The 27,588-nt window shown below is 40.4% G+C and overlaps 1 protein-coding gene across 1 annotated transcript in view; it reads right to left on the bottom strand.

Moving 5' to 3' along the window:
* PCDH15 (protocadherin related 15) overlaps positions 1–27,588 on the bottom strand; it is a 1,464,924-nt gene that overhangs the window by 152,119 nt on the left and 1,285,217 nt on the right. The window contains exons 24-25 of the mRNA XM_054035363.1: positions 9,100–9,240; positions 6,212–6,324 (exon numbers count right to left, since the gene is read on the bottom strand). Of these exons, the coding sequence (XP_053891338.1) occupies positions 6,212–6,324; positions 9,100–9,240 (254 nt within the window). The remainder of the gene's footprint in view (positions 1–6,211; positions 6,325–9,099; positions 9,241–27,588) is intronic.

Raw genomic sequence — 27,588 nt, 5'->3', positions numbered from 1 at the left:
ATACATGGAAAAACTTTTTATTTTTTCTGAGGGTCAGAAAAACCCCAAGCCCTCTTTTTAATGATAGCTGGAAATATAGAATTCTCAGAAAAAATTATGATCACGAGCACTGCTATGATTAAATGCCCCGTGTCCTCTGTGCTAAGCTCCCTCAGGCTGGTGTCCTTGGGTTCAGTATTTGACTTTGAAAAAGAAAGATGATGCCTACTCTTGTTACAAAACCTTAGAGAGAATATGCTTCAATTTCCTTTTCACCTTTAAGCGCATGTCAGAAGAGGAAGGCCTGTCAGGCTTCTTAGCATAAGAGAAGGGCACTTGCTTGATGGGCTGAAATAGTTCTTGCTCATATATTTAAAGTGGGATTGACCTCTGTAGAAGAGGGTTGAGACAGTGGCTGCAATGACTAGCTTTTCTGAAATCCTTGTTGAGGTCTGGATCCCATAAAGGAAAATAGAATCAGGAGCAGGGATGTCTAAGGTGACTTAGGACTCCCATCATGGTGGCAATGGAGTTGGAAAAAGGCCAACATGTAACATTTTACTTTTGCTGACTCTGAAGAAGTTTATGGAGAGCCTGCACATTTGTAAGAAGTGGAAGGATACCTATATCACAGGATTTTGCAGCTGGCTGGGTCTTGCTGAACCCAGGGATCACAAGAACACAGAATCTTTTCTGTCTGGCCACTGCGACAGAGCAATTGGTAACAATCCTGTTATATTTCTCTGTTTTTCCCCATTGTCAGTCATGTTTTGAAAGAAAAAAAAAATAAAACTCGCCTGAGGAGAGCTGCACATCAGCTCCTCACTGAGACAAAGTAAAAACTCGATCATGTGCGCATTAGCAGCAGTGAACTCCTGTGTTTTTAAAAATGCTACAATAGTACTTTCAGGTGACTTCTTAATATATTTCCATAATTTTGTTCTGTGTCTGCATATTCAGTGAAATCTTACAGCACTTTGGTTGGATTAGATCTGCCTATGGTGTTGACAAATCTAGTCAAATAGAAAACATTACCTTCAAGTGGAAAACATTACACCTTTTAATGGCAAAGAAAAGAAGAAAGAAAATCCTGCCTGTCATGAAATATCATTTTTATACAGTAGAAATGTTCACACTGAACAGTATTATTACTAGTCGAGGAAAAACATGCCATGCTACATCTACATCACTTTCAACAGCCTGAAATTCTGATCTTCATATATCTTGCGAGGGGGGAAAAAATCCCTAATAAACCGGAACCAAACTTCACATTCCTCACAAGTGGACCCATATTTAAAAATGAGATATGAGAGCATATTTTATGACTCTAAAGCAAACTAAAAGATTCTAGTATTTTCCTTTTTTTTTTTAACTATGAAAAGTCTGAACAATCTGTTTAATGTGCCCAAAGGCAACAACTAGGAGCCAATAACTGCTGCTTTCAGTTAGCATTTTCTTTTCTGATATAGCAGCACATCACTATTAGCTATGATATTCTAGTTGTGAGGAGGAACTGATATTTATTAATTAACAAACAATCCAAAATATTGTAAAGTTTTATCTTCTAAAAAATATAAGTAATCACAGAAGATAGGTTTGCTAAAAATACCAATTTAATAATCTCTTTCTGAGGCTCATTTCACATCTGGAGTTCACAATTTTGTCATGCTGTGATCCATTAATTAAAAAACCCCTGGCTTTTATATGCAGAAAAGTCGTTGTTGTGACACAGGTAGGCCATGAAGTTTTTATGGCATGTTGGGGGGGCCTCAGAAAGAAAAAGGTTGAGAACTGCTGCCCTCCACAGCTCTCTACATGCCAAGCAAATGTTCTCCCATCTACACTGCTCTTTTTACCAGTGTAGTGTCCACTGCCTCGCTGCTGCTGGAGCCTTTCCCCTCTGCCTTGCCATTTCTGGATTCTTTTGCTGCTTTCTGTAGCTACATACTGCAGTGTGGATGCAGCCTGCTTTTCACTGAGGAGTGTAACTACAAATACTCTACATGCCGCTACCAGAGGTTGCAGCGTAGATGTACCTTAAATTTTTACCTAAAACCACAGGTGGGGGTGATAATGTATTTTGAGTGCTTTTGAGATGAGTTGGTTGAATTGAACTTGGTGGCTGCTGGGGACATGGAACGGTATCTGTCTCCCTTACTGATGGACAAGGTCCTGGATGCCTTCCCCTGTATGGTCAGGAAGGACGATGGAAATTATGAGCAATATAAACAGATTACTGAAAAAATTTAAACCGACACGTGAAGCATACAAGAGGAAATTTCAGGGGAAGTAGTAGCCTCAAACCAACCCGGTTTTGAGACAAAGGAAAATCTCAGGCTGGCCTCCTAAGAATTCTAGTTTCATTTTTATATTGAGTTTCACCTGTTTGGGGTTTCAGTGGCAAAGGTTTGCACAGCTCTCCTAAAGTGTAAATTTATAAACAAAACAGAATGCTGGATTAATCAAGGACTGGAAAAAAGTGATGGAAAACTAACCGAGGTCTGCCCACAATCCCATAATCTTTCCATAATCATTGAATGTTTGTATTAAAATAATAATCAGTGAAATAGTTAACAACGCTCACAACATAATTATCATTAGGCTTCAGAGCCAGTGGGCACTGATGAGGCAGTTAATACACTTGCTTTTATATACCCTTCTTCGATTCTACAACAGTACTTCATCAGAAGATTTTCTACACAACTATAAGAGCTATAACCTATTCTTTTCATCATAAAGGTAAGTAATAAAATATGTCTACCTCTACTATAGAGGTTTTTTAGATTCAGCACAAATATCCATCCATTTGAAATTAACATGAAAGAAGGAAAACAGTATTAATTTTACACAACGATCTAGCTTCTGTTACAGTTTATAGTCCATCTGACTACACTTTGTAAATTTAGTGAGATGTTTTCTTAAATGAAAAATACGAAAGACAGCAGAAATAAGATCTCTAAAAGGAAAACTTTCTGCTTAAACCACCAATTTGAATTTTTATACTATTCCTTTGAATTTCATATTGCTGTTTTAAAATGTAAATCCTCAAAATGTAATCTTTCCTCATCATCCCCTTCTGTTAGATTTTTGCAAATTTATTTTGTAGCTTATTACCTTGCTTCAAAAAAACTATTGGTTTCAGAAATATTGATTCCATTTTCAGCTATGGTAATAAAATGCTCATTATTGTTATTTGCCTAATCTATTTACAATTTCTAAGCTAGTGTACTTCAGTATAGCTGCACTGAAGTTAATACTACTACACTGATTTACACCACCTTGTAACCTGGCTCATGTCTATGTTTTGGGCATTTCCATAATATAAACAAACAATAATAATAGTAGTAAATCTAAAGGCTCACAGGCTAGCATACTTCATTATATACTCTAACAACTTAATAAAACCTGAAATTAGTAAACAAAAAATATCGATGACCTCAGACTGATTAGTTCACTACATTTCATTCTGGAGTAAATATTTACAGCTAGGTTATAAATCTCTACAAATATAGGGCTCCTAATGCAGTTTTCTGTAAATATGAATCCCTCATTTTCAAGAAGGTATAAATTAGCTGTAAATATTTGTTCCATAATCAAATGTTGCAAATTAAGCAGTCCAAAGTCATAAGTATTTGTTGATTACTAATTTTCAAGAAAATTGGTTTGATCTTTATTAAATTATTAGATTGTAAAATAAAGTTTGCTTACCTGTCACCCTTTTGATTATTATTATTTGTATTATGGAAACACCCAAAAGGCCTCAGTCAGGATCGGGACTCAAAAGTGCAATGTGAATGGTGTATACAGGCTGGATGAAAATTATCCAGATTAGAGTACAGCTAAAGTTTGCATACCTGGAGACTTTGATTGCACCTTTGATTAACATTTTCAAAAAGGGGTTAAGACTAAGCTTCACACAAACTATCCTTCATTCTAGGCAAACCATGGGAACTGTGCTCTTAATGGGAACAACCTTCCAAATAATCACGGTTTCAACTGTGCCATTTTCAATCCTTGAACTTTTCCAGTGGATATTGCCTGCTAATACCCAGGAGCTGTGGAGACATTTTATAAGTCAAAATGGAGGCTGTGACAAGATTGTACTGACCAATAATACCCTGGCTAATCTAGAGAAGTAGATTGCAGCATGTTTTGCTAGTCTATCTAGATGAGACTGGAAAAAGATAAACATTTGCATATTATTTTAGATGCTCTAGTCTCAAACTCTGTTGATGTGACAGTTGGCTGGACCTTCCATCAGTCAATATGAATTTTTGGTGCCTGAAGCACAGTTATTTATCACCAGATATCATTGCCTTTTTGTTTGTTTGTTTTTGCTCAAATGCTTGTTGGGGGGAGGGATAGCTCAGTGGTTTGAGCATTGGCCTGCTAAACCCAGAGTTGTGAGTTCAATCCTTGAGGGGGCCAATTAGGCATCTGGGGCAAAATCAGTACTTGGTCCTGCTAGTGAAGGCAGGGGGCTGGACTCAATGACCTTTCAAGGTCCCTTCCAGTTCTAGGAGATGGGACATCTCCATTAATTTATTTATTTTTATGTTTTATTTTAAACTTTTCATCGTTTGGGGCTAAATTATCCCTGCCTGGGTTAAAAGTTGTGAGAAAGTTAGTTTGTTTTTAAATCTTCACAAGGATTCCCCCTTGTAATTCCACAGTGACTCTGATTCAGAGAATCTTTCCCCTCAACATGGATCCCACACAGTGTGACTCTAAAGGAGCCATGTTGAGGCATAATCCTCACCTCTGTAGTAGCCCTGCTTGAGGCAATACAGGAAAGGTAGTATAGCACAGGTATGGTTATGGGACAGAAGAGGGAGACTTACATCCCTCCCAGGCAAGTCAACTCTTCATTGCGGCCTTCCCAGTTTCCATAACCTCCCTCAGCACTGACCACAGACCTTGGGGGCGCTGTGCTGCAGTAGCAGCTGAGTCCCATATCAATGCAGAAGGTGAAATCTTTGTGTTTAGAGGTATGTGCCACATACAGAACTAATAAGAGTATGATGCAACCAATTTTTAGTAAGAGAGTTACATTTTGTGATTGCTATGGCCATGGGAATAGACAGGAGCAGGACTGCTTCTCCTACCTCAACAACAAGCATAGCAGTGTGAAACAAGGCAGCATCCTGTACTCCAGAATGATCACCACAAGGTAAAACACAGTGTTGAGCAACAGAATAACAGATATATACTTCTTCAGTCAGATGCCTTTTATTCTTTGCACATCTGCTCCAGTAAAACAGACAATGAAATTTGGAAATTCTACGCTAAATTATACCTTCCTGCAGATTTATACAGGAGAGAGGATTAAAGGGAGCCAGGGAACTCTGAGAAGTTCACCTCAAGAAAATTTCCTTCAAACTGTTCCTCCTAGAGGGAAGGATTTGGAGGTCTGTGAAGAAGGCATGCCGCACAGCCTCCTAAACTTATGCATCTCCAGGATCTACAGATAAAGAGATCCATATCCAGAACTTATGTACGGTGATGTTGTCTGTGCAGCTCTTCCACCCTATTTCCCTCCCAGTCACCCTACGCTTGTATATGTGCAGGCACACCCCTCCCAACTCTTTCCCCCTTCCCAAGGAGTTGCAGGTTAACAATGCCACAGTTAATGATGCTTCTACTAGCACTGACTTAGGCACAGACTTCCACTGTGACATTTTCCCCCTCTTCTTGGCAGTGCATTCACAAAGAGGTGGATATGTTCAGGCAGAGGTGGTATTCTCCCCTTTGTGTAACTCCAGCCAAATTAGTTTCTTCTGCTCATGGTAGTCAACACTTTCTGAAAATCAGTCCCCTTTAATGTGTCTCATCTTGTGCACACAAAAATTGAGGCGCTACAAATAATTTGTCACTTGAAAAAATTGGTCTAAACTGCCACACCGATGTAATAAAAGTTTAATTACACCAGCATAATCAGTAAATATGGTCAGTCTTTCTAAGCCTGGTCCAACCAATTGTCAAGAGGTATAACATTCAATAACATGAGACTGAAAATGAAATAACTACATTGTTAGCCTCTCGTATCATTACAAATTAGTACATTTTTGTAATAATTTACAGTGATAAATTTAGGACTGTGCAGGAAGCATCGCAGAGTGGCATTAGGAGCACACTGTAATAATCACTAGCATACATAAGATAGGAGTTCAAAGAGCAGCTGTTTCAAATGTATCAGGAGAAGTACTAGTGATGGAAATGAAACACACTATACCTGTATTCATCCTGGGTAAACCGTGGAATTACAGAGGGTTGCAATACAGCAATTTCTACAGTGGTGGTATTGAACTTCACAGGATCACCATCATCATATGCAATGACCACTAGCTATAAACAAAACAAAAGTCACTCATTTAATGTGGATAGAAATTTTATGTCAATTTCTATCCACGGTACTTTTACATTTTCAGGAGCTCACAAATCGGATATCAATTTTTAAAAAATGCAAAACAGATGCTATCATGAAATAACATAGGGATATAATATACAGGTAAAAAAGACAACAATAACCAACTATAGGCTTAACTGATCATGCAAAGTTCAGGAAATCTTTAAACAAAAATATGTTGCAACTTGAACAACATATTCTCTTATTCAAAATACAGGCTCCAAAATACAGTGACAGCCCAACGTACATTCTTTAAACTATCCAGTGGATTTCCTTAATATGGTGTTTCATCAAACCAAATATAAGGTTGAAACCATTTCTGCTCTTCTGCCATAACAGGTAAATCCCAATTTTACAAATCCTCATTTTGGAGATTCTGCATCTCTGTGCCTGATAATAGGCTATTACATATTGTCCATTTTTTCAGCCCCCCAACTTATGGATGTTATCCCCCAAGAGCAAGGCTGTCTCATGATTCAAAATGGCACATTAAACGTTGGCAAGCCAGCCTGACTTTGGGAACCTATATACATTTTAATGCTATTTTGTAATAAGGATTTTCTGTTTTCTCTGATTATAGATTGCCCTCTTCCTGCAATCTGAACATTACTTAACCTGCTGTACCATAGTGCTTTTTAACATTAAATAATTCCCTCAAAAAAGCTTTTCAGATTGAGAAATATAGATTTCCAAATTTTCAACAAACTGTGGATTCAGTGCAGCTGAAAGGAAACAGAATTCAAAATTGAAGTCCTATATCCAAAGAACAAGTAATGCGCTACAGGCAGCAGGGCGAGCCCTGTCACACCAGACCACCACTGTGCTAGAATAATAAATTAGAAAGATCTCCTTAGATAGTAAGGGTACTTTGCTTATTCTTGTTTCTGTCCATGTTTTATTGCTTATTTGGTGTCCATCCCTATTCAATCCTAGATTCCGTAGCTGAGACAAACCAGGTTGCTGGTAAATAGGATCATCTATTCTCACTCAAAGATGAGAGGTTTGAAGCACAGCTGTCAACTAGTAAGAGGACAACAACCAGACTACTGAGACAGAAAATGACAGGACAGCCTACACCCCAGTTTTATTTCAAGAATTCACTACTCTTGAGTTACTCTGCACCTCACTCCAGCACAGCCCTTCTATCCCCCTTCTGCATGAGGCCCATCTCTTCGCAGAATCAGTAGGGTCAGTGCAGAGACAACGTATGTAGGAATGTAGCAGCCATGTGTCCAGTTGTGTAGCTGGACTTCAGAATTTGGCTACTTAATGAAGAATTTATGGGAAGCATAGAGGGGCGATAGAAAGCCTATGTCATATTAATACTAATGTGAGCACAAAATAATTCCCCCTCTGGAAAATTTTATCCAAGTATTGACTCAAAAGCAAATGAGAAATTTTTCATGTTGTCAGATTAATCCACAGAATGCAACATTATTCATGTCAGAAATCTGAAACAGTGACCGGTCAGGTTTATTTCATTACATTTAAAAATAAACAAACAACTCTTCTATCCTAGTTTCAAAAATATATAAACAAAAGGAAGGGAAAAACATGACTTAAGGATATTTTGATAGACGGTATTTTCCACATCAGGAAATTAGACATCAAAAATACCCCAATCATCACAAGATGAATGTATATATTTTTCTCCCATTGACATTTCGTCATTTTCAGCTAGGAAAAAGTGTGATTAAGAAAGAGCTATTATAACCCAACAAATCAAATGAAAAACACTAATTGTTCTATATTTGAGCCTCCGTCTTCAGGTATGATAAAAACAATACCACAAAAAACGTAATTCTTAGTCAAATTATTCTTTGCCAGCAATTTTTTTTAGAGTATGTCTTTAATAAACTGAAGATCCCATCAAAGTTTCATCAAAACTTTATGCTGAATTTCTTACCACCATGGGACAATTAATAGAAACAGCTTTTTCATTCTAATTACGCTTTTTGATAGGCTTTATACAAGACAAATACATAGACAGATACACAGTACGACCTCTTACACAAGTTTCAGAGAGAAGGCTTCTCTTCCCCATCTCTGCCCCTTTAAGAGAATTCTCAGACACATCTGGAATCAAACTTGCCCTGACTTGCACTCTATATGCCTCTACTGAAGTCAATGGGTTGGATAGAGTGTATGGTAGGGGAGAATTTAGGTGGTTCTTATTTGCCTTGAAGATCCATTCTCCCATTCATTCAAAACTACCACGTCACAACCACTATGCCTAATTGGATGAGGCTTTGTCTGTCTGTCGGCATCGAGCAACACTGCTCATTAACAGACCTGAGAGAGATCATTCTTAATCTTTTCCCCCCAGAAACTGCACAGATTATTCACAGCTCTCATAGTTTCTGCTAATCTGAAAGCAAACAATGAGGGCTTGGAGTCTCTCTCTCCTATATGACAGGAAAATATAGTGCTAGTAGGCCATTTGTGGCCCTGAGGATAAATTTTGTACTAATTATAGATATAGTTTTATTTAAAGAAACAAAACCAAAAATACTATCTCCAGAACAGTAAGCCCTATAATATTTAGAAAAGAGGAAACAAGGTTTTAATTCAAACTACATTTTCTTCAATCACAAATGAAAACTGGTTAAATTTGAAATAATACATAATATAAAACCAAAGGTATAAATGAAATAACATTTGTCATATTTCATATTTGTATTAATATATATGCATATGCCTGCTGATATTCATACCTTAAATATCGTACTGGGCTCTTCATTAAGATTTACTCGGGTTACTACACGTCCTGAATTTTCCTCTACATCAAAAATGCTAGCACTGTAAGGGAACTGGATGACATCTACTTTGTATCTTACACGACTTGCTGGTGTACCCTGTAAGGCAAAAGCATATTTACAATTGTAAGAATTCAGCACAAATATTTAAATACTTTCTTAGTTTTGCACAAAATAAGATGTATAAAGAATGGGATAGAAAACAACATTGGAAAATATTATAACATAGACTTATGGCCTATCCCCACTGGGAAAACTATGTTCATTTCTAAGGGATTCTCCCCAAAAAGATACAGGTGACATTGAAGAGGCCCAGAGATGAGTGATGAAAATGATTAGCTGTTTGGAAATATTTCCTTATAAAGAAAGATTGAAAAGACAGGAACTGTTTAGTTCAACAAGGATATAAATAAGGGGTGAGGATATACAAAATAATTAATAGAACAGAGAAGATAAATCTCATAATACAAGAACAAGGGGACATTCACTGAAACTAAAACATAAACTGATAAAACTGATAGAAGGAAATAGTTTTACACAACCTTAGAACATTTGCCTCCTTCCTCAGACATCACTGAAAAAGGCACAGCACTGCTTATAAGCTTTTCTAAACTACATCCATTTGCACAGAGAAGACTGTTAAGAGATTGCATTACAAAATTGTGTGACTATGCAAATATAGTTTTAAACCACTATTATAACTCTGACATACCCATTCAGTTTTCACCAGACCACTAAAATACACCTTTGTGGCATGGGGATGCTCCATCAAATTTCAAGTTACAAGTTGAAGCTGTTCCACTTTGTATAAATAATTAAAAGATCAAATTGGAGCAGGAACTTGAATTTGGATCTATCACATCCCAGGTGAATGTTCTAACAAATGGGCTATTGGGCATAAGGCTGTCATTGACAGCAGCATCACAGTCTGCTTCTTGTCCTCTGTGAATGGTGCCTAAGTCCCCTTATGAATTTAGCTCCCAGCAATTCTTTTTCATCCAAAACTACTTGGTGAATTTGTGCCAAACACATCTATAACAGGTCAACCCAAACCTGTATTTTTCAGGGAATAAACTCATTGTTTACAACATTTTGCCCAGCTCTAGTCCTGACCAGCTCCAAACAGAGCCTGAAAATTACTTCTTAGAATAGGAATGTTTGTGCAATCTTAACTATGTGTGTTTTTACACCAATAAGAAGAACATCAACAGTTACTTTATCTAGGACAAACACTAGAATGGATATATGTAGAGCCCCATTTGTGAAACACAAAACATGAAAAACAATGAAAATGAAATAAAACAAAAATACTCACTCCCACAGTGTTGGCTCTTGTGGTTCCTGTCCCATAAGACTGGGACCAATTCTCTGTTCCCAGAGTTGAGACTTGGCACATGAGATCGCAGCACCTCTCAGGCCAAATTTGAGTGAGTGGCATTGTGACCCAGTGTGCCAGGTTGCAATACATGGAGTGGAAAGCCATGCTCAGCCCCATGGGTCAGAGCCACCTCTGCAGACTGAGTGTGGGACATGCTCATTCTGTGCTGCCCCACCAGGGCCTCCCACCTCCCAGAGACAGGACCCAACCCCCCGGGTTGGGGGGAAGGGAATGGATAAACAAATTAACAAGAAATACCCCAAAATAGAACAAAAACCATTATTAAAATAAAAATAATTTCATGGGTCTTTAGATATAAGCCTTCATGCATCAGGGAATAAACCAAACACTGACAAGGTTTAGAAAAAAAGATGTGTATGTGCTAGTTACTCTATAAGTGTCCATTTTGGAGTTTCTTGAAACCTCTTAAGAAGTATCTGGTATTGGCCACGGTCAGCGACAAGACACTGGACTAGAAAGACCACTGGTCAGATCCTATATGTAAATTCCCCAGTTCAGAACAATTTGTAAGCTGAATTTCGAACTGAATGTCCACCAATTTCTAATGGCATTGTTACTTTCATAATTATATGCTTTAAGCCAAATGTTGTTGTTACTCCTCCGATTCCATTCAATTTGATGGAGTTTCATAGTAGTAACTGAGAGTATTATTGGGATCTATGATTTTTGAGATTTTAACTGGCAGAGTAAGGAACAGAGGCATTGCTACACCCTCTAATGTAGCTTTCAGCAACATTTTAACATTTTATTTATAGTATAACTTCCAAAACACCATATAGACACACATGTTCGGTTTTCAGTTTCTAAAGCATATCCACCTCTGTATGTAATTAAATAATTAGGATCAGTTAGTCCACAGGTGTGCAACAGGAGCTGAGAAGGGCATATGCACCCCCGGGTGCCTGTGCACAGCAGTGGAGTAGCAATCCTACTGCTCCTTGGAGCACTTTACTTGTTGATCCAGGTATTTTGGAGGCATAAGTCACCCCAAGAGGAACAAGATGGGGGATGCCATGCGCAGGTGCTCAAAGAAGCATAGGCTGCACTCCTGTAGAGATGCACCTGCTGCCCTCCCCCTGCCTGACAGGGAATTCTGCCACTCAACATGAAGCTGTGCTTTAAAAGCACTGCTGACCTGTTAGATATCGGATTTTGTTTTACATACAGAATCAGAAAACAAAAAGAAGGATGTACTCTTCATCATCTGTCAAGGCTTGCTTACCAGTGCTGACGGAAAACACAATGTATCAATTTGATTTTAAGTAGCTATAGAAAGTCTACATCTATCCATGCATGTATCACACAGATCCCAGATACATTCACTACTAGAAAAACAAATTAAAAGGGGAAGCAGAGGAAAGGCAAGGGAAAGTAAGAATCAATACTGGGAGGGTATAACAGATTAATTTTTCAGCTACTGTAACCTGATATGATGATGTATTAACATTAACAAACTAAATAAATAGCATTTTCTAATAGAGGTTCATTTAACTGATTTCATCTCTACTAATACTAATATCTTAAATAAAAACATTTTCTTTAAAAGGATGCCGTTAACTAATGCAGGGGGTCCCAAACTGTGAGCTACAACATAGTCCTGGTTGGTCTGCTAGCACAACTGCATTCTCCAATCCAGCAAATCTTTAACTCCATGTGACTCATGTAATGTAAATAAAAGTTGCATATTTTGGACAGAGTATAGAAAAAACTTTATTTAAAAAAAAAACAAGCTGCAAAATGTCAAGTTTAATTCAAGGGCTGTCGATTAATCGCAGTTAACTCATGTGATTAGCCCCAAAAAATTAATCACGATTAACTACAGTTTTAATCGCACTGTTAAACAATAGAATACCAATTGAAATTTATTAAATATTTTGGACGTTTTTCTGCATTTTCATATATATTGTATTCTGTGTTGTAACTGAAATCAAAGTATATCTTATTTTTATTACAAATATTTGCACTATAAAAGGTAAACAAAATAAACAGTATTTTTCAATTCACTTCATACAAGTACTGTAGTGCAATCTCTTTCTCGTGAAAGTGCAATTTACAGCTGTAGATTTTTTTGGGGTTACATAACTGCTCTCAAAAACAAAACAATGTAAAACTTCAGAGCCTACAAGTCCACTCAGTCCTACTTCTTGTTCAGCCAATAGCTAAGTTAAGTTTATTTTAATGTAGCTTTCACGGGCGCCCCTGTGGCATGGGACCCCGGGCAACTGTGTTGCTTCCTACCCCCTAATGGTGGCCCGGGTTTTTATATGCAGGAAAACAGTTGTTGTGACACAGGTGGGCCTTGGAGGTTTTTATAGCATGTTTCAGGGACCTCAGAAAGAAAAACGTTGAGAACCATTGCTTTACAGTTTGTGTCAATCCTTATGATCTATCAAGTGGTATGTTAAACAAAGTACAGAAGTACATATCCCTGGGATGCTAAGAGAGTTACAGCTGTTAGCCAGCTGGGTGAAATGCTGATGGTGATAGCAAAAAAACAGAGGCTGTATGATGAAAGGGTAGCTGCTGTAGAGCTCTTCAAGGCCTTGCAGGGTCTGGAGACTCTTTGGCGCTTAATTAGTCTATATAAAATTTATACTTTTATTTTAAATAAAGTATTTCCTATTAATCAGGGCCTTCTCTGAATTTCTTAAGAAAGGTATTTTGTATTTGTTTTTCCAAACTGAGATTTTTGCTCACTTATATTGGTTAACATAAAATGATTTATTATTCTTGTTATTATCAGTCTACCCTATTATTATCCTAGTTACTTTTCTTCTTTGCCACTAGGAACCAGCTGTGCTCTCTTTCCAGTCAGAGGCCTGATCTAAACTATGCATTTAGGTCGAATTTAGCAGCGTTAAATTGAATTAACCCTGCACCCGTCCACACAACGAAGCCATTTAGTCCGACATAAAGGGCTCTTAAAATCGAAGAGGGGAGTAGCACCAAAATTGACATTGTAATTTCGAATTAGGGTTAGTGTGGCCGCAATTCGACAGTATTGGCCTCCGGGAGCTATCCCACAGTGCACCACTGGGACTGCTCTGGACAGCAATGTGAAGTCGGATGCGCTGGCCAGGTAGACAGGAAAAGCACCGCGAACTTTAGGATTTCATTTCCTGTTTGCCCAGCGTAGAGTGCACAAGTGACCATGCAGAGCTCATCAGCACAGGTAACCATGCAGTCCGAGAATCGAAAAAGAGCACCAGCATGGACCGTACGGGAGGTAATGGATCTGATTGCTATATGGGGAGAGGATTCTGTGCTAGCAGAACTATGTTCCAAAAGACGAAATGCCAAAACATTTTAAAAAATCTCCAAGGGCATGATGGAGAGAGGCCACAATAGGGACTCACTACAGTGCCGCATGAAAGTTAAGGAGCTCAGACAAGCATACCAGAAAACCAAAGAAGCAAACGGAAGGTCCAGGTCAGAGCCGCAAACATGCCACTTCTGCGCTGAGCTGCATGCAATTCTGGGGGTGGGGGCCGCCACCACTACCCCACCTCTGACCGTGGATTCTGAGGAGGGGGTAATCCCAGCTATGCCTGAGGATTCTGCGGACGGGGAAGATGAGGAGGAGAAGAAGGAGGAGGACGAGCTTGCGTAGAGTACACAGTACTCCATTCTCCCCAAGAGCCAGGATCTTTTTCTCAGGCTGACTGAAGTACCCTCCCACGGCAGTATCTCAGACAATGAGGTGATGGAAGGGACCTCTGGTGAGTGTATCTTTGTAAATATAAAAACATGGTTTAAAAGCAAGCAATTTTTAATGATTAATTTGCCCTGAGGACTTGGGATGCATTCGCGGCCAGTACAGCTACTGGAAAAGTCTGTTAACGTGTCTGGGGATGAAATGGAAATCCTCCAGGGACATCTCCATGAAGCTCTCCTGGAGGTACTCCAAAAGCCTTGCCACAAGGTTTCTGGGTAGTGCAGCCTCATTCCGTCCTCCATGGTAGGACACTTGACCACGCCATGCTTGCAGCAAGTAATCTGGTATCATTGCATGACAAAGCCTGGCAGCGTATGGTCCCGGTATTTGCTGGCATTCAAGCAACATCCGTTCTTTATCTCGCTGTGTTATCCTCAGGAGAGTGATATCATTCATGGTAACCTGGTTGAAATATGGGAATTTAATTAAGGGGACAGAGGTGGCCGTTCCTACTGGGCTGTTTGCCTGTGGCTGAAAAAAAATCCTTCCCTGCAGTTAGCCAAGCGGGGGGTGGGGATCATTGGCACTGAGCTTTTCGCGTTTGGCTAGCAGGGATCTTCCCTGATACCAGCCATGCGGTGGGGGGAGGGGTAAAGCGATCATCCCAGATAATTGGATGGGGGGGTTAGTTTGGTTTCTGCTGCTGCACGTTAACAGGAAAACCGCAGCACTCAGCGGGTGTTGCTTGGTATGTGGGAAAGGAGGGCGCTGCTTTTAGGAAGGCTGCAGAAGCTGAAAGACAATGGCTTACCATGGCCGCATGCAAGCCAAATTCTGTTGCCCGGACCTGCGTCTGTGATCTCTAACACCAAAGCCGCAGACACTCAATATTAAGATGCAAAATACCGAAATCACATGTGCTATGTAATGTGAATAGTGTTGTTCACCGTGAAAGAGAATAAGCATTGTTCTGTAAAATGTATCTTTTTAAATACTTCTCTCCCTTTTTTCCCTCCCTCCCGCAGCTGCAAATTTTTCAAGCCTCCCTCCTCCGTCCTGAAGGCTATCTCAAATAAGGTGGCGAAAAAAATGGACATGAGACTAAATGTTCTCTGAAATCATGGAATCGACCCGCAATGAAAGAGCTCATCTGAATGAGTGGAAGGACACGGTATCAAAGTACAGGAAAGATGCCAGTGAACGTGAGGACAGGAGGGACCAACGTGAGGACATCAGGGACCAATGTGAGGAGAGGAGAGATGCTCGAGATGAGAGGTGGCGGGATGCAATGCTGGGGCTGCTGCATGAGCAAACGGACATGCTCCGGCGTCTGGTGGAACTTCAGGAATGGCAGCAGGATCACAGAGTGCCGCTACAGCCTCTGTATAACTGCCCTCCCCCATCCCCAAGTTCCATAGCCTCCTCACCCAGACGTGTAAGAACGTGCGGGGAGGGGAGGCTCCGTGAACCCTCCCATTCCACCCCAGTGGACAGCCCAAGCAAAAGGCTGTCATTATTTTGAACTTTTTAGTGGCCTTTTCCTTCCCTCCTATCCTCCTCCCAAACCCTACCCAGGCTACCTTGTTAGTTCTCTCCCTCTTTTTATAATCAATTAACAAAGAACACATTATTTTCAAACGATAGTGACTTTATTTCCTTTGAAAGCAAGCTGTGATCAAAGGGGGAGGGTGGGTTGCTTACAGAGAATGAGTCAATCAAGGGGGCAGGTTTTCATCAAGGAGAAACAAACAGAACTTTCACACTGTAGCCTGGCCAGTCATGAAACTGGTTTTCAAAGCTTCTCTGATGCACAGCGCTTCCTGGTGTGCTCTTCTAATCGCCCTGGTGTCTGGCTGTGCGTAATCAGGAGCCAGGCAATTTGCCTCAGCCTCCCACCCCGCCATAAAGGTCTCCCCCTTACTCTCACAGAGACTGTGCAGCACACAGCAATAACAATGGGAATATTGGTTTGGCTGAGGTCTGAGTGAGTCAGTAATGTGCACCAGCGACCCTTTAAACATCCAAATGCACATTCTACCACCATTCTGCACTTGCTCAGCCTGTAGTTGAACAGCTCCTGACTACTGTCCAGGCTGCCTGTGTATGGCTTCATGAGCCATGACATTAAGGGGTAGGCTGGGTCCCCAAGGATAACTATAGGCATTTCAACATCCCCCATAGTTATTTTCTGGTCTGGGAAGTAAATCCCTTGCTGCAGCTGTTTAAACAGATTAGTGTTCCTGAAGACGCGAGCGTCATGAATCCTTCCCGGCCATTGATGTTGGTGAAACGTCCCTTGTGATCCATCAGTGCTTGCAGCACCATTGAAAAGTACCCCTTGCGGTTTATGTACTGGCTGCCCTGGTGCTCCAGTGCCAAGATAGGGATATGGGTTCCATCTATTGCCCCACCACAGTTAGGGAATCCCATTGTAGCAAAGCCATCCACTATGATCTGCACATTTCCTAGAGTCACTACCTTTGGTAGCAGCAGCTCAGTGATTGCTTGGACTACTTGCATCACAGCAGCCCCCACAGTAGATTTGCCCACTTCAAATTGATTCCGGACTGACCAGTAGCTGTCTGGCATTGCAAGCTTCCACAGGGCTATCGCCACTCGTTTCTCAACTGTGAGGGCTACGTTCATCCTGGTATTCTGGCGTTTCAGGGCAGGGGAAAGCAAGTCACAAAGTTCCATGGAAGTGCCCTTACACATGCGAAAGTTTTGCAGCCACTGGGAATCGGCCCACACCTGCAACACTATGCGGTCCCACCAGTCTGTGCTTGTTTCTCGGACCCAGAATCGGCATTCCACAGCTAGAACCTGCCCTATTAACAACATGATCTCCAAAGCGCCGGGACCCGGGGTTTGAGAGAATTCTGTGTCCATGTCCTCATCACTCTCGTCGCCGCCCTGCCGTCACCCCCTCCTCCTTGCCTGGTTTTTCAGGTCCTGGTTCAGCATAAACTGCACGATAATGTGCAAGGTGTTTTCATGACTGCTGTCTTGAGCTGAGTGGACTCCATGCTTGCCGTGATATGGCATCTGCAGTGTTCACCCCAGGAAAAAAGGCGTGAAACGGTTGTCTGCCATTGCTTTCATGGAGGGAGGGGTGAGGCTGTACCCAGAACCACCAGTGACAATGTTTTTTGCCCCATTAGGCATTGGGATCTCAACCCAGAATTTCAATGGGCGGGGGAGACTGCGAGAACTATAGGATAGCTACCCAGAGTGGAACGCTCCGGAAGTCGACGCTAGCCTCGATGCATGGACTCACACCGCCGAATTAATGTGCTTAGTGTGGCCGCATGCACTCAACTTCATACAATCGGTTGCCAAAAACTGATTTCTGTAAATTCGGAGTAATCCTGTAGCGCAGACATACCCAGAGACAAGATTCCACTTAGACAACTGGCAATTCCTTTTCAGACTGCATTCCCATCTGTAAAATCTGTAAACTTACTTTCTTTCCCTCACTCTTTGTCTACCTTGTGTACTGTTATAGTAAGCTCTTTGAGACAGGTGGAGCTCCTACTCTTGTTCAATACCTAGCACAATGAGGCACCAATCTTGTTTGGGGCTCCCAGGCACTGTAACTACTATTGCAACAACAACAACTGTATTATCAACACAATATGCAAACTTCCAAAACATATTTTCCCCCAGTCTATATTACAGGAGGAGCGGGCTCAGAGCTTCAGGAAGAAGCTTAGTGCATCAGGGGGGCCATACCAAATGTATTTTCAGCAATATATCATGAAACATGTTCACATTGAAGCAAACCAATTTATTCTGTGGAGGGGCCCAAAATTCAACAGAAACATTGGCAGTTGAAATGATGGTTTCCCATCATGACAAAAGTTCTGTATGAAATCAACTGCCAACCAGACAACCATCATGGAATGCCCTCTAGACTTGTTAAAGCAGCATTGCCTCAGGTGAGTTCAGTTAGTGGGACACTGCACTATAGCATTTATCAACTTTGTTCTGTTTAATCATTAAAACTGAACATGTTTCATCTTTTATACCAGTATCTGACAAAGAAAATTTCAGAAAGTTCGCCTCTTTTGAATTTCTAGTTGGAGTGTTAGATTAGGTATTCAGTGACTGCACTTTCCTCTATCAGAGCCATGCAGCTACTGTATGAGATGACGTACAGTTACGTCAGTAAAACAACAAGGAGTCTGGTGGCACCTTAAAGACTATAACAGATTTATTTGGGCATAAGCTTTCGTAAGTAAAAACCTCACTTCTTCGGATGCATAGAGTGAAAGTTACAGATGCAGGCAGGCATCTGTAACTTTCACTCTATGCATCCGAAGAAGTGAGGTTTTTACTTACGAAAGCTTATGCCCAAATAAATCTGTTAGTCTTTAAGGTGCCACCAGACTCCTTGTTGTTTTTGTAGATACAGACTAACATGGCTACCCCCTGATACTTGTCAGTAAAACAGTTAAATCTCCTTGAATATAAATTACATGTTGACGGGCTCTATGAGGAAAAACAACCAACAGTAGGGTGCAAAAAAGATATCAGATAACATAGGAATAAAGCTTATATTGTCCTGAAATTTGCAGATATTTTTGGATGAATCGGACTGTGCATGACCCAGTTTCACATTCAGAAACCAGAAATGCTGACTGATATTCTAAATACACGCAGATTATATTTAAATACTTGCATTGTACTTAATCAGGCAAAGTATCAAAAGCCAATTTTCTCTGAAAGTTTCATGAAATATGATTGGTCATTTTCAATTGAATTTACTAATATGATATAAAATAGCTTTGCTGTTATTGATCATGCATTCTACGCTGCATGTCAACTAATTATCGGTAAGTACAACAGTGAACTTGCAGTGCAAATTGCATCAAAAACACATGGAGAAGAAAATATAGTTTTACTAAAAGGCTGAACTCTTTTATGCTACTCACATATATTCTATTGATGATAATCAAGAGGCATTGAGAACACAAATTTGTTTCTATTGAAACCATGTAAGATAGCTCCACTGATACTATGGTAATGAACACTGCAGAAATGCATTGCTGCCAGATTCTACTCATGGTGAATAGTATATCTGAAATTGATAGGACTACTCAATCTGTGTAATATAGCAGAATTGGGCTCTATTTATTTGGACTAAAATCACATATCGCATGTAAACATTTAATTCCAGTTGCAAACTGGTGGTCCCAGTTTTACATATGGTTAAAAAGAGCTTAGCTGTCACCACAATACAACAAGTTTAGAGCTTAATCGTTCCTGATTCTTACAAGGGTGCACAGTGGGGGTATGGCAGAAGGAACTTTTATCCATCTGTTGTGCAATCTGTAGAAAAGCCAGTCAGCTCAGCAGTCCCTAGTCCCCTGGTGGTGCATGGCACCCTGAAGGGGGTGAAGAGAAAGTAGGGTGATGGACCTGACTCCTGCTTTGTTGTGGCTTGAAGAACAAGACTGGTGTATAAGGGAAAGCATACACAATAAAAGGGCTTCATAGTGGGGACACTCCTGCTGCACACTGTGGGGTTGGGACAGTGAAGGACTGCACATCTAACTCGGGGGGCTATGTCTAATGGGCCCTTAATGGTGTATTTTAAGAAAGAACATGATTAATTATTAAAGTATTTAATTGGACATAATTTTAAAGATGTTCAGATCCTTGCAAACATGAAGAATTTCAAAGAGATCATAGTGTACCAAGGTGATTATACATTCAATGTCAGGAGGAAACCCAATTTAGTAATTTTTCTTCAACATATAATTAGCAAGACATTACTTACTCAAATCCACATGATTTTGTTCAGAATGACAATCACATTATGTCTGGAAGACTAAAACCTATTATTATCATTAAAGATGCACATATTAGGTAATTAAATACACAAAGCTGGCATGTGACTACAGATTCTGATGCAGCTACCCAATTTGTTTTTATGTCATCATTTCTGAAAGCAACAAAATCAGGATGATGACATATACATATAGATATAGGCCAAACTGTAATTGACAAAATCACCAAAGGATGATTGAGCTAGAATTGCATAATACTTTTCAACTGCAACTTTTTCGGCAAAAAATGCAGATTTGGCAACACCGAAACATTTCATGAATTCATACTGATTTCACCAACTTATTTCAGTCAAGAAAAAAATTTAAAAACATTCTGAAAAAAGAACATTTTTGAAACTAAAAGTTTTGATTTTTCAATTCAAAATAACTTTTTGCTTTGAAATGGCCTTTAATAATTTAAAAAAGGCTAAAACATGCTTGGAATAGAAATTAAACATGTTCTTTTAGGTTGAACCAAATGATTCATTTGTTCTGAAACAATTTTTTAAAAATTATTTTTCAATTGGCTGAAAAGTTTGGGGGGAAAAAAAGTTTTTTGTTTTGATCTGAAACTTTTTATTATTGGAGTTGCCAGGGAACTGAAGAATGTATTATTCACTCAGCTCTAGATAGAACACTGGAGGTTATTTATGCTAGTTTTATTATTCTTTAACAGTTAATCTTTTGCCTGTATTTTGAATAATTTTTGATGCAAGCCTATGTCTATAATGGAACTCAAAAGATGTGTCTACACTGTAATTAAACGTCCATAGCTAGTCCATGTCAGCTGACTCGGGCTTACACGGCCGTGGCAACTGGGCTTTAATTTGCTATGAAGACCCCATGAGTCCCAGAGCTCAGGCTCCAGCCCAAGCCCAAACATCTACAATTTTAATTTTGCACCCCACAGCCCAAGCCCTGCAAACCCAAGTTAGCTGACACAGGCCAGCCACAGGTGTTTAATTGCAGTGTAGACATACCCCAACACCTGCTAGGCACAACTGTTCATTAAGCCACTTAGTAAGCAATATGCATGGCAAGTGCAACACAAAATACCATTTCTCAGTTTTCCTCCCACCGCGACCGTTAGGTATCACATTAGAAGTCAGCATTTATGATTGCCAAGTGTTTGGGCCATCCATAGAATGCACCATTTCTAATATACTGCATATATTGTTGTTGTTTTTTTGGTCTTTTTTTACACAGGCAAAACTCCTACTGCCCTCAATAAGAACATTGTCTGAGAAAGGCATGCAGGACTGAGCTGGATGTACCAAATTCCACACCATTTAAACCATGCAAGGAGGCTGCGGATGGAGGCCAGGGGCAGAGTGGCCACACAGAGATGCCTGTGCACCTCTCAAATGACCTCAGTGGTCCTGCATCACTCTGCATGGAAGGCTGCAATGGCAGCAAGCCAGGAGAAGGTTCATGGGATGCTGATAATGGCAATAAAATAATATTAATCTCTTTTGGACAATGTTTTTCATATATATATATAGTAGAACCCCATTTATCAAAGTCTCCATTTTCCGGTTCTCCATATTGATCTAACAACCGGCCACCAGGGGCTGACAGCACTTGCAACACTTCCTCTTCAGCACGGAGACCTTCTACTACTGTGTCCACACACACAGTGGGGCCCCAATTCTTGTTGGCCCTTAGGCACAACCGTAATAAACATGAAGATAATATAGATGCTGGACTGGACAAGAGATAGTGCAGAGCCACATGATCTTGTGACAGTTTTTTGGAGTGTCCAGGATTGTGGGTCACTGTGCTATTCTCCGGCCTCCAGTGAGGAGTCTTTCATGTGGTAGCTGGATGTCAGCTCCCTGAAACTGCCAGCTCTTCACCCACTCAAGCACTCTTCTCCGGGCTCTGCCAGTCCCCACTTTGCCTTACAAATTAACACTTGGTATACCCCAGTCCCTGAACACTTCAGAAGCATCCCCCTATAGAGTCCAGCCCCTTCACTGGACACTCACAGCAATGACAAGGTTCGCTACTTGCAAGGGAAGAGTATACACACATCAGCTTGTTTGACTGAACTGAGTACCAGCTCCAATATAACAAGATAACACAATAATCTATTTATAGTGAAAACTAGTGTAAGTTTATTAAATAGATTGTGCGAAAGGATAATAAGAACAAGTTACAAAGAAAATAAAGTATAAAACGCTTCTCCTAAACTAAGACTTAACGATAACAAGCTAACCTTGTCTAAAGCAATTTCTTACTTTCCACCTTTCTTGCAACATTTCAACTGAGGTTGGTTGAGATCCTGTTTTTTCACGGGCATAACCACATTGCCTGATTATTCCCTCAAGTGAAGGATAAAAGAGGGGCCCTCCTCTTAGTCCCAAAACTCCCTTGTTTTGGTCTCCACATCAGAATGACTTCCTGTGGTGTCCTCCCTGGAGTGCTGGCTCCAAATGTCTCCCCTACTCCTGTTTGTTTCACATCTTTCCCTGCCCCCCAAACTGTTTTTCCTGTTTACTATCACATGTAAATAGGGCTGTCTTTGCGTTAGCTTTACAATGCTGAATTTACACATGAACTGAGGCAGGTGATTCCACATTCCTTTGTTTGGCAAAAACACCTTGCCAATCCTGCCTACATACATACAGCTTCTAAAATATCACCCATACATCTATCATGCAACGATTAAGAGGATCAGTATGACATAAGCTTCCAATTAGACATCTTACATGATCCTTTATGGGTAAATACTCCGAAAGCAGTGCGTTAGGTGTCATGAGTTTGTCAGACTTGATAGGAATGGCTGTTCCAGAACAGGGAACCCTTTGCCAGTTGGCATTCAGGAGTTCTTAGGGTCACAGACCCTACTGGAGGACTTGGGAAGGCACAATATCTCCAGGAGAACTGTGCAGGCTGCACCATCTTTTAGAATGGTCCAGTCTACTTCTCTCTTTGTGGCTGGTTAACTCTGCAGAAGAGTGCAGAAGAAGGTGGGGTCAGCCCCCCACCTCTCCATTTTATGCTGCCCCTTTGGAGTGTTGGAGGTCTCCACTGCCACACCAACGGAGCCATGTGGGCATTCAGCTGCAGTTGTGACAAGTCCTATGTAGATAACCTTCAATGATGGGGAAGGGGGCTTCTTGTGTGCCTCTTCCTCTCCAGGAGTCACATAAGGACATGTCACAATTTTGCCCTTTACTGCAAGGCATTTTTCAGTTCTATCACTTGTTTTACTTATGAGCATACAAGTCAACAGAATAGAGTCTGATCTTGCAAACTTTGCCTCACATGATAAAAGGTTTTCAGGATTGCACCCATAATTATTCTAACAGTGCAGCCTAAAGAATTAAAATTATACAAACTCTTAAGTCCATGAGATAAAATTACTTAAGGAGGTACTTATGTATATACGTTTCCATCATAGAAATTTACAATACATGACTTACACTATCAAATCTAATAGTAATCCAATGTGTTTTCAAAGATCAAGAACTGACTGTTTCATAGGTTTTCACCCTAATTAAATATTCATAAACATCTTAATTTCCACTGGTTGTCAAGAACTGTAAGAATGATCATTGATGATTTCACTAAAAGCTTGATTTGAGGAAAAAGTTCTCAATGTACTGCTTCACCAGATAAATCCATAAATGATTTCATACCCAAGATAAGGAAGCAATCTGATGTTTAAAATTAGTGTTCAATCTCCCTTTCTGGTAATGCACCACATCAATACAGTATAACAAAAAAAGAGAGATGATAACAGGAGAGTGTAGAAATGGATCATATCAAAGGGGAAAAACAGCACCCCATAATATGTCAGACTCATGAATATTTACTTATAAATAAGGGAAGCAAATTATGTTTGAGGTTTATCAAAATTCTAATGGTTCAATTACACCCCCTGCTAGTAAACTGTTACTGAATCACTATTTGGAGGCTTAAGCATTTTGAGAAGATGACCATAATTATCCGGCATCCTTCAGTGGCATTGTGCCACTTCAATAAAACATGAGTTGTCGGCATTAAATAAGGAAGAAATAAGCCTTTTTTTGCCCTCCAGAGAGGAACAAAGGTGTCCTTGAATAATTAAGATGTGTGTAAAGCCATCTGTGCAGACATACCAAACATTTTCACTTTGTCAATCACAAAGTACTAAGAAAACTCTTAGCAACCTCTGTTCACACCCCACCATACTGTCAATTAACTCTTTTAAAATACATGACTTCACAAACATTTGTGAACAGCATTAAAGAGATCAGGTTCAACGCTAGTCCTGATCAGCAGAATCTCCCCTCTCCTAGGAGTCAGCAAAAGTACCTAAAAGTAGGTTTTGACCATTGCAATTTTTGAGACTGTGGGGCTCTCTGTTCGAAGTACTGGGACTGTCTGTTCCACGAACCTGTCACATTCCATCCCTCCCCCCACCCTCCCCCCAATATATTTTGAGTACAGATACCTTTATCTTAATAGTGAGGACAGGAAAGAAGGGGATGCTATGCCTACTTTCCTGGCCATGCAGTGGGTTTTTCTCATTTAGGACATGGTTTGGTCATAAGAATATCAGAACGTCCATACTGGGTCTTCTGATGGCCAATACCAGGTGCCCCAGAGGGAATGAACAGAAGAGGTAATCATCAAGTGATCCATCTCCTGTTGCCCATTCCCAGCTTCTGGCAAATGGAGTTTAGGGACACCATTCCTGCCCATCCTGGCTAATAGCCATTGATGGACCTATCTTACATGAATGTATCTAGTTCTTTTGGGAACCCTGTTGTAGTCTTGGCCTTCACAGCATCCTCCGACAAAGAGTTCCACAGGTTGACTATGCGTTGTGTGAAGAAATACTTCCTTTTGTTTGTTTTAAGCCTGCTGCCTATTAATTTCATTTGGTGACCCCTAGTTCTTGTGTTATGAGAAGGAGTAAATAACATTTCCTTATTTACTTTCTCCATGCCAGTCATGATTTTATAGACCTCTATCATATCCCCCTAGTCGTCTCTTTTCCAAGCTGAAAAGTCCCAGTCATTTTAATCTATCCTCATACGGAAGCTGTTCCATACCCCTAATAATTTTTGTTGCCCTTTTCTGAACCTTTTCCAATTCCAATATATTTTTCTTGAGATGGGGAGGCCACATCTGCAAGCAGTATTCAAGATGTGGGCGTATTATGGATTTAAATAGAGTCAATATGATATTTTCTGTCTTATTATCTATCCCTTTCTTAATGATTCTCAACATTCTGTTCGCTTTTTTGACTGCCACTGCTGCGCTGCACACTGAGTGGATGTTTTCAGAGAACTATCCACAATAATGCCAAGATCTCTTTCTTGAGTTGTAACAGCAAATTTTTGGCCTTCCTAGTTATATTTTTACACTTCGTTTGCCAGAGTTTATGCTCCTTTCTATTTTCCTCATTAGGATTTAACTTCCACTTTTTAAAGGATCATAGAATCATAGAATATCTGGTTTGGAAGGGACCTCAGGAAGTCATCTAGTCCAACCCCCTGCTCAAAGCAGGACCCAACTAAATCATCCCAGCCAGGGCTTTGTCAAGCCTGGCCTTAAAAACCTCTAAGGAAGGAGATTCCACCACCTCCCTAAGTAACCCATTTCAGTGCTTCACTACCCTCCTAGTGAAAAAGTTTTTCCTAATATCCAACCTAAACCTCCCCAACTGCAACTTGAGACCATTACTCCTTGTTCTGTCATCAGGACACTGAGAACAGTCTAGATCCATCCTCTTTGGAACCCCCTTTCAGGTAGTTGAAAGCAGCTATCAAATGCCCCCTCATTCTTCTCTTCTGCAGACCAAACCATCCCAGTTCCCTCAGCCTCTCCTCATAAGTCATGTGCTCCAGCCCCCTAATCATTTTTGTTGACCTCTGCTGGACTCTTTCCAATTTTTCCACATCCTTCTTGTAGTGTGGGGCCCAAAACTGGACACAGTACTCCAGATGAGGCCTCACCAGTGTCGAATAGAGGGGAACGATCACGTCCCTCCATCTGCTGGCAATGCCCCTACTTAGGCTGGGTCTACACTACCCGCCTGAATCGGCGGGTAGAAATCGACCTCTCGGGGATCGATTTATCGCGTCCCGTCGGGACGCGACAATCGATCCCCGAATCGACGCTCTTACTCCACCAGTGGAGGTGGGAGTAAGCGCCGTCGACGGGAAGCCGCAGAGGTCGATTTTGCCGCCGTCCTCACAGCGGGGTAAGTCGGCTGCGATATGTCGAATTCAGCTACGCTATTCACGTAGCTGAATTTGCGTATCTTAAATCAACCCCCCTCGTAGTGTAGATGTAGCCTTATACAGCCCAGAAAGCCGTCAGCCTTCTTGGCAACAAGGGCACACTGTTGACTCATATCGAGCTTCTCGTCCACTGTAACCCCTAGGTCCTTTTCTGCAGAACTGCTTCCTAGCCATTCGGTCCCTAGTCTGTAACAGGATGACTTTTTGTGTCTCACTGCTTCTTTTACTTTGTTGTTTAGCCAGTTTTGGTGGCAGTTTTTTGGTTCTCTTACTATGTTTTTTCATTTGGAGTATACAATTAAGTTGAACCTCTATTATAGTGTTTTTAAAAAGGGATTTCACTTTTGGTGCTGTACCTTTTAATTTCTGTTTAATTAACCTTCTCATTTTTGTGTAGTCCCTTTTCTGAAATTAAGTGTAGTGTTGGGCTGCTGTGGTATTTTCCCCGCCACAGGTATGTTAAATTTAATTATATTATGGTCACTATTACTAAGCGGTCCAACGATATTCATCTCTTGGATCAGATCCTGTGCTCCACTTAGGACTAAATCAAGAATTGCCTCTCCTCTTGGGGGTTCCAGGATTAGCTGCTCCAAGAAGCAGTCATTTAAGGTGTGAAGAAACTTTATCTCTGCATTCCGTCCTGAGGTGACATGTACCTAGTCAATATGGGGATAGATGCAATCCCCCTTTATTACTGAGTTTTTTATTTTTATAGCCTCTCTAATCTCCCTGAGCATTTCACAGTCACTATCACCATCCTGGTCAGGTGGTCGGTAATATAGCCCTACTGCTATATTCTTTTTATTAGAGCATGGGATTACTATCCTTAGAGATTCTATGATATAGTTTGGTTCATTTAAGATTTTTACTTCATTTGATTCTATGCTCTCTTTCACATATAGTGCCACTCCCCCAGCAGCATGACCTGTTTTGTCCTTCTGATATATATTGTATCCTGGTATTACTGTGTTGCATTGATTATCCTCATTCCACCAAGTTTCTATGATGCCCATTATATCAATATCCTCATTTAATACAAGGCACATTAGTTCACCCATCTTATTATTGAGACTTCTAGCATTTGTATATAAGCACTTTAAAAACTTGTTACTTTTTAGCTGTCTGCCATTACATGATGTAATTGAATGGGACTGTTTTTCATTTGACTGTTTCTCATCAGATCCTACCTGTATTTTATCATTTTCCATCCTCACCTCCATACTAGGATATAGAGAAGCTCCATTAATAGATCCTCCCTTAAGGAGGCCACAGTAAAGAATAAATAAAAATATCAGGATTGAGCCTAATATGATTTACAAA

This window comes from Malaclemys terrapin, chromosome 7, assembly GCF_027887155.1.
Source record: "Malaclemys terrapin pileata isolate rMalTer1 chromosome 7, rMalTer1.hap1, whole genome shotgun sequence".
NCBI lineage: Eukaryota > Metazoa > Chordata > Testudines > Emydidae > Malaclemys > Malaclemys terrapin.
The sequence above is the reverse complement of the archived record's forward strand: the minus strand, read 5'-3'. Positions and strand labels throughout refer to the sequence as shown.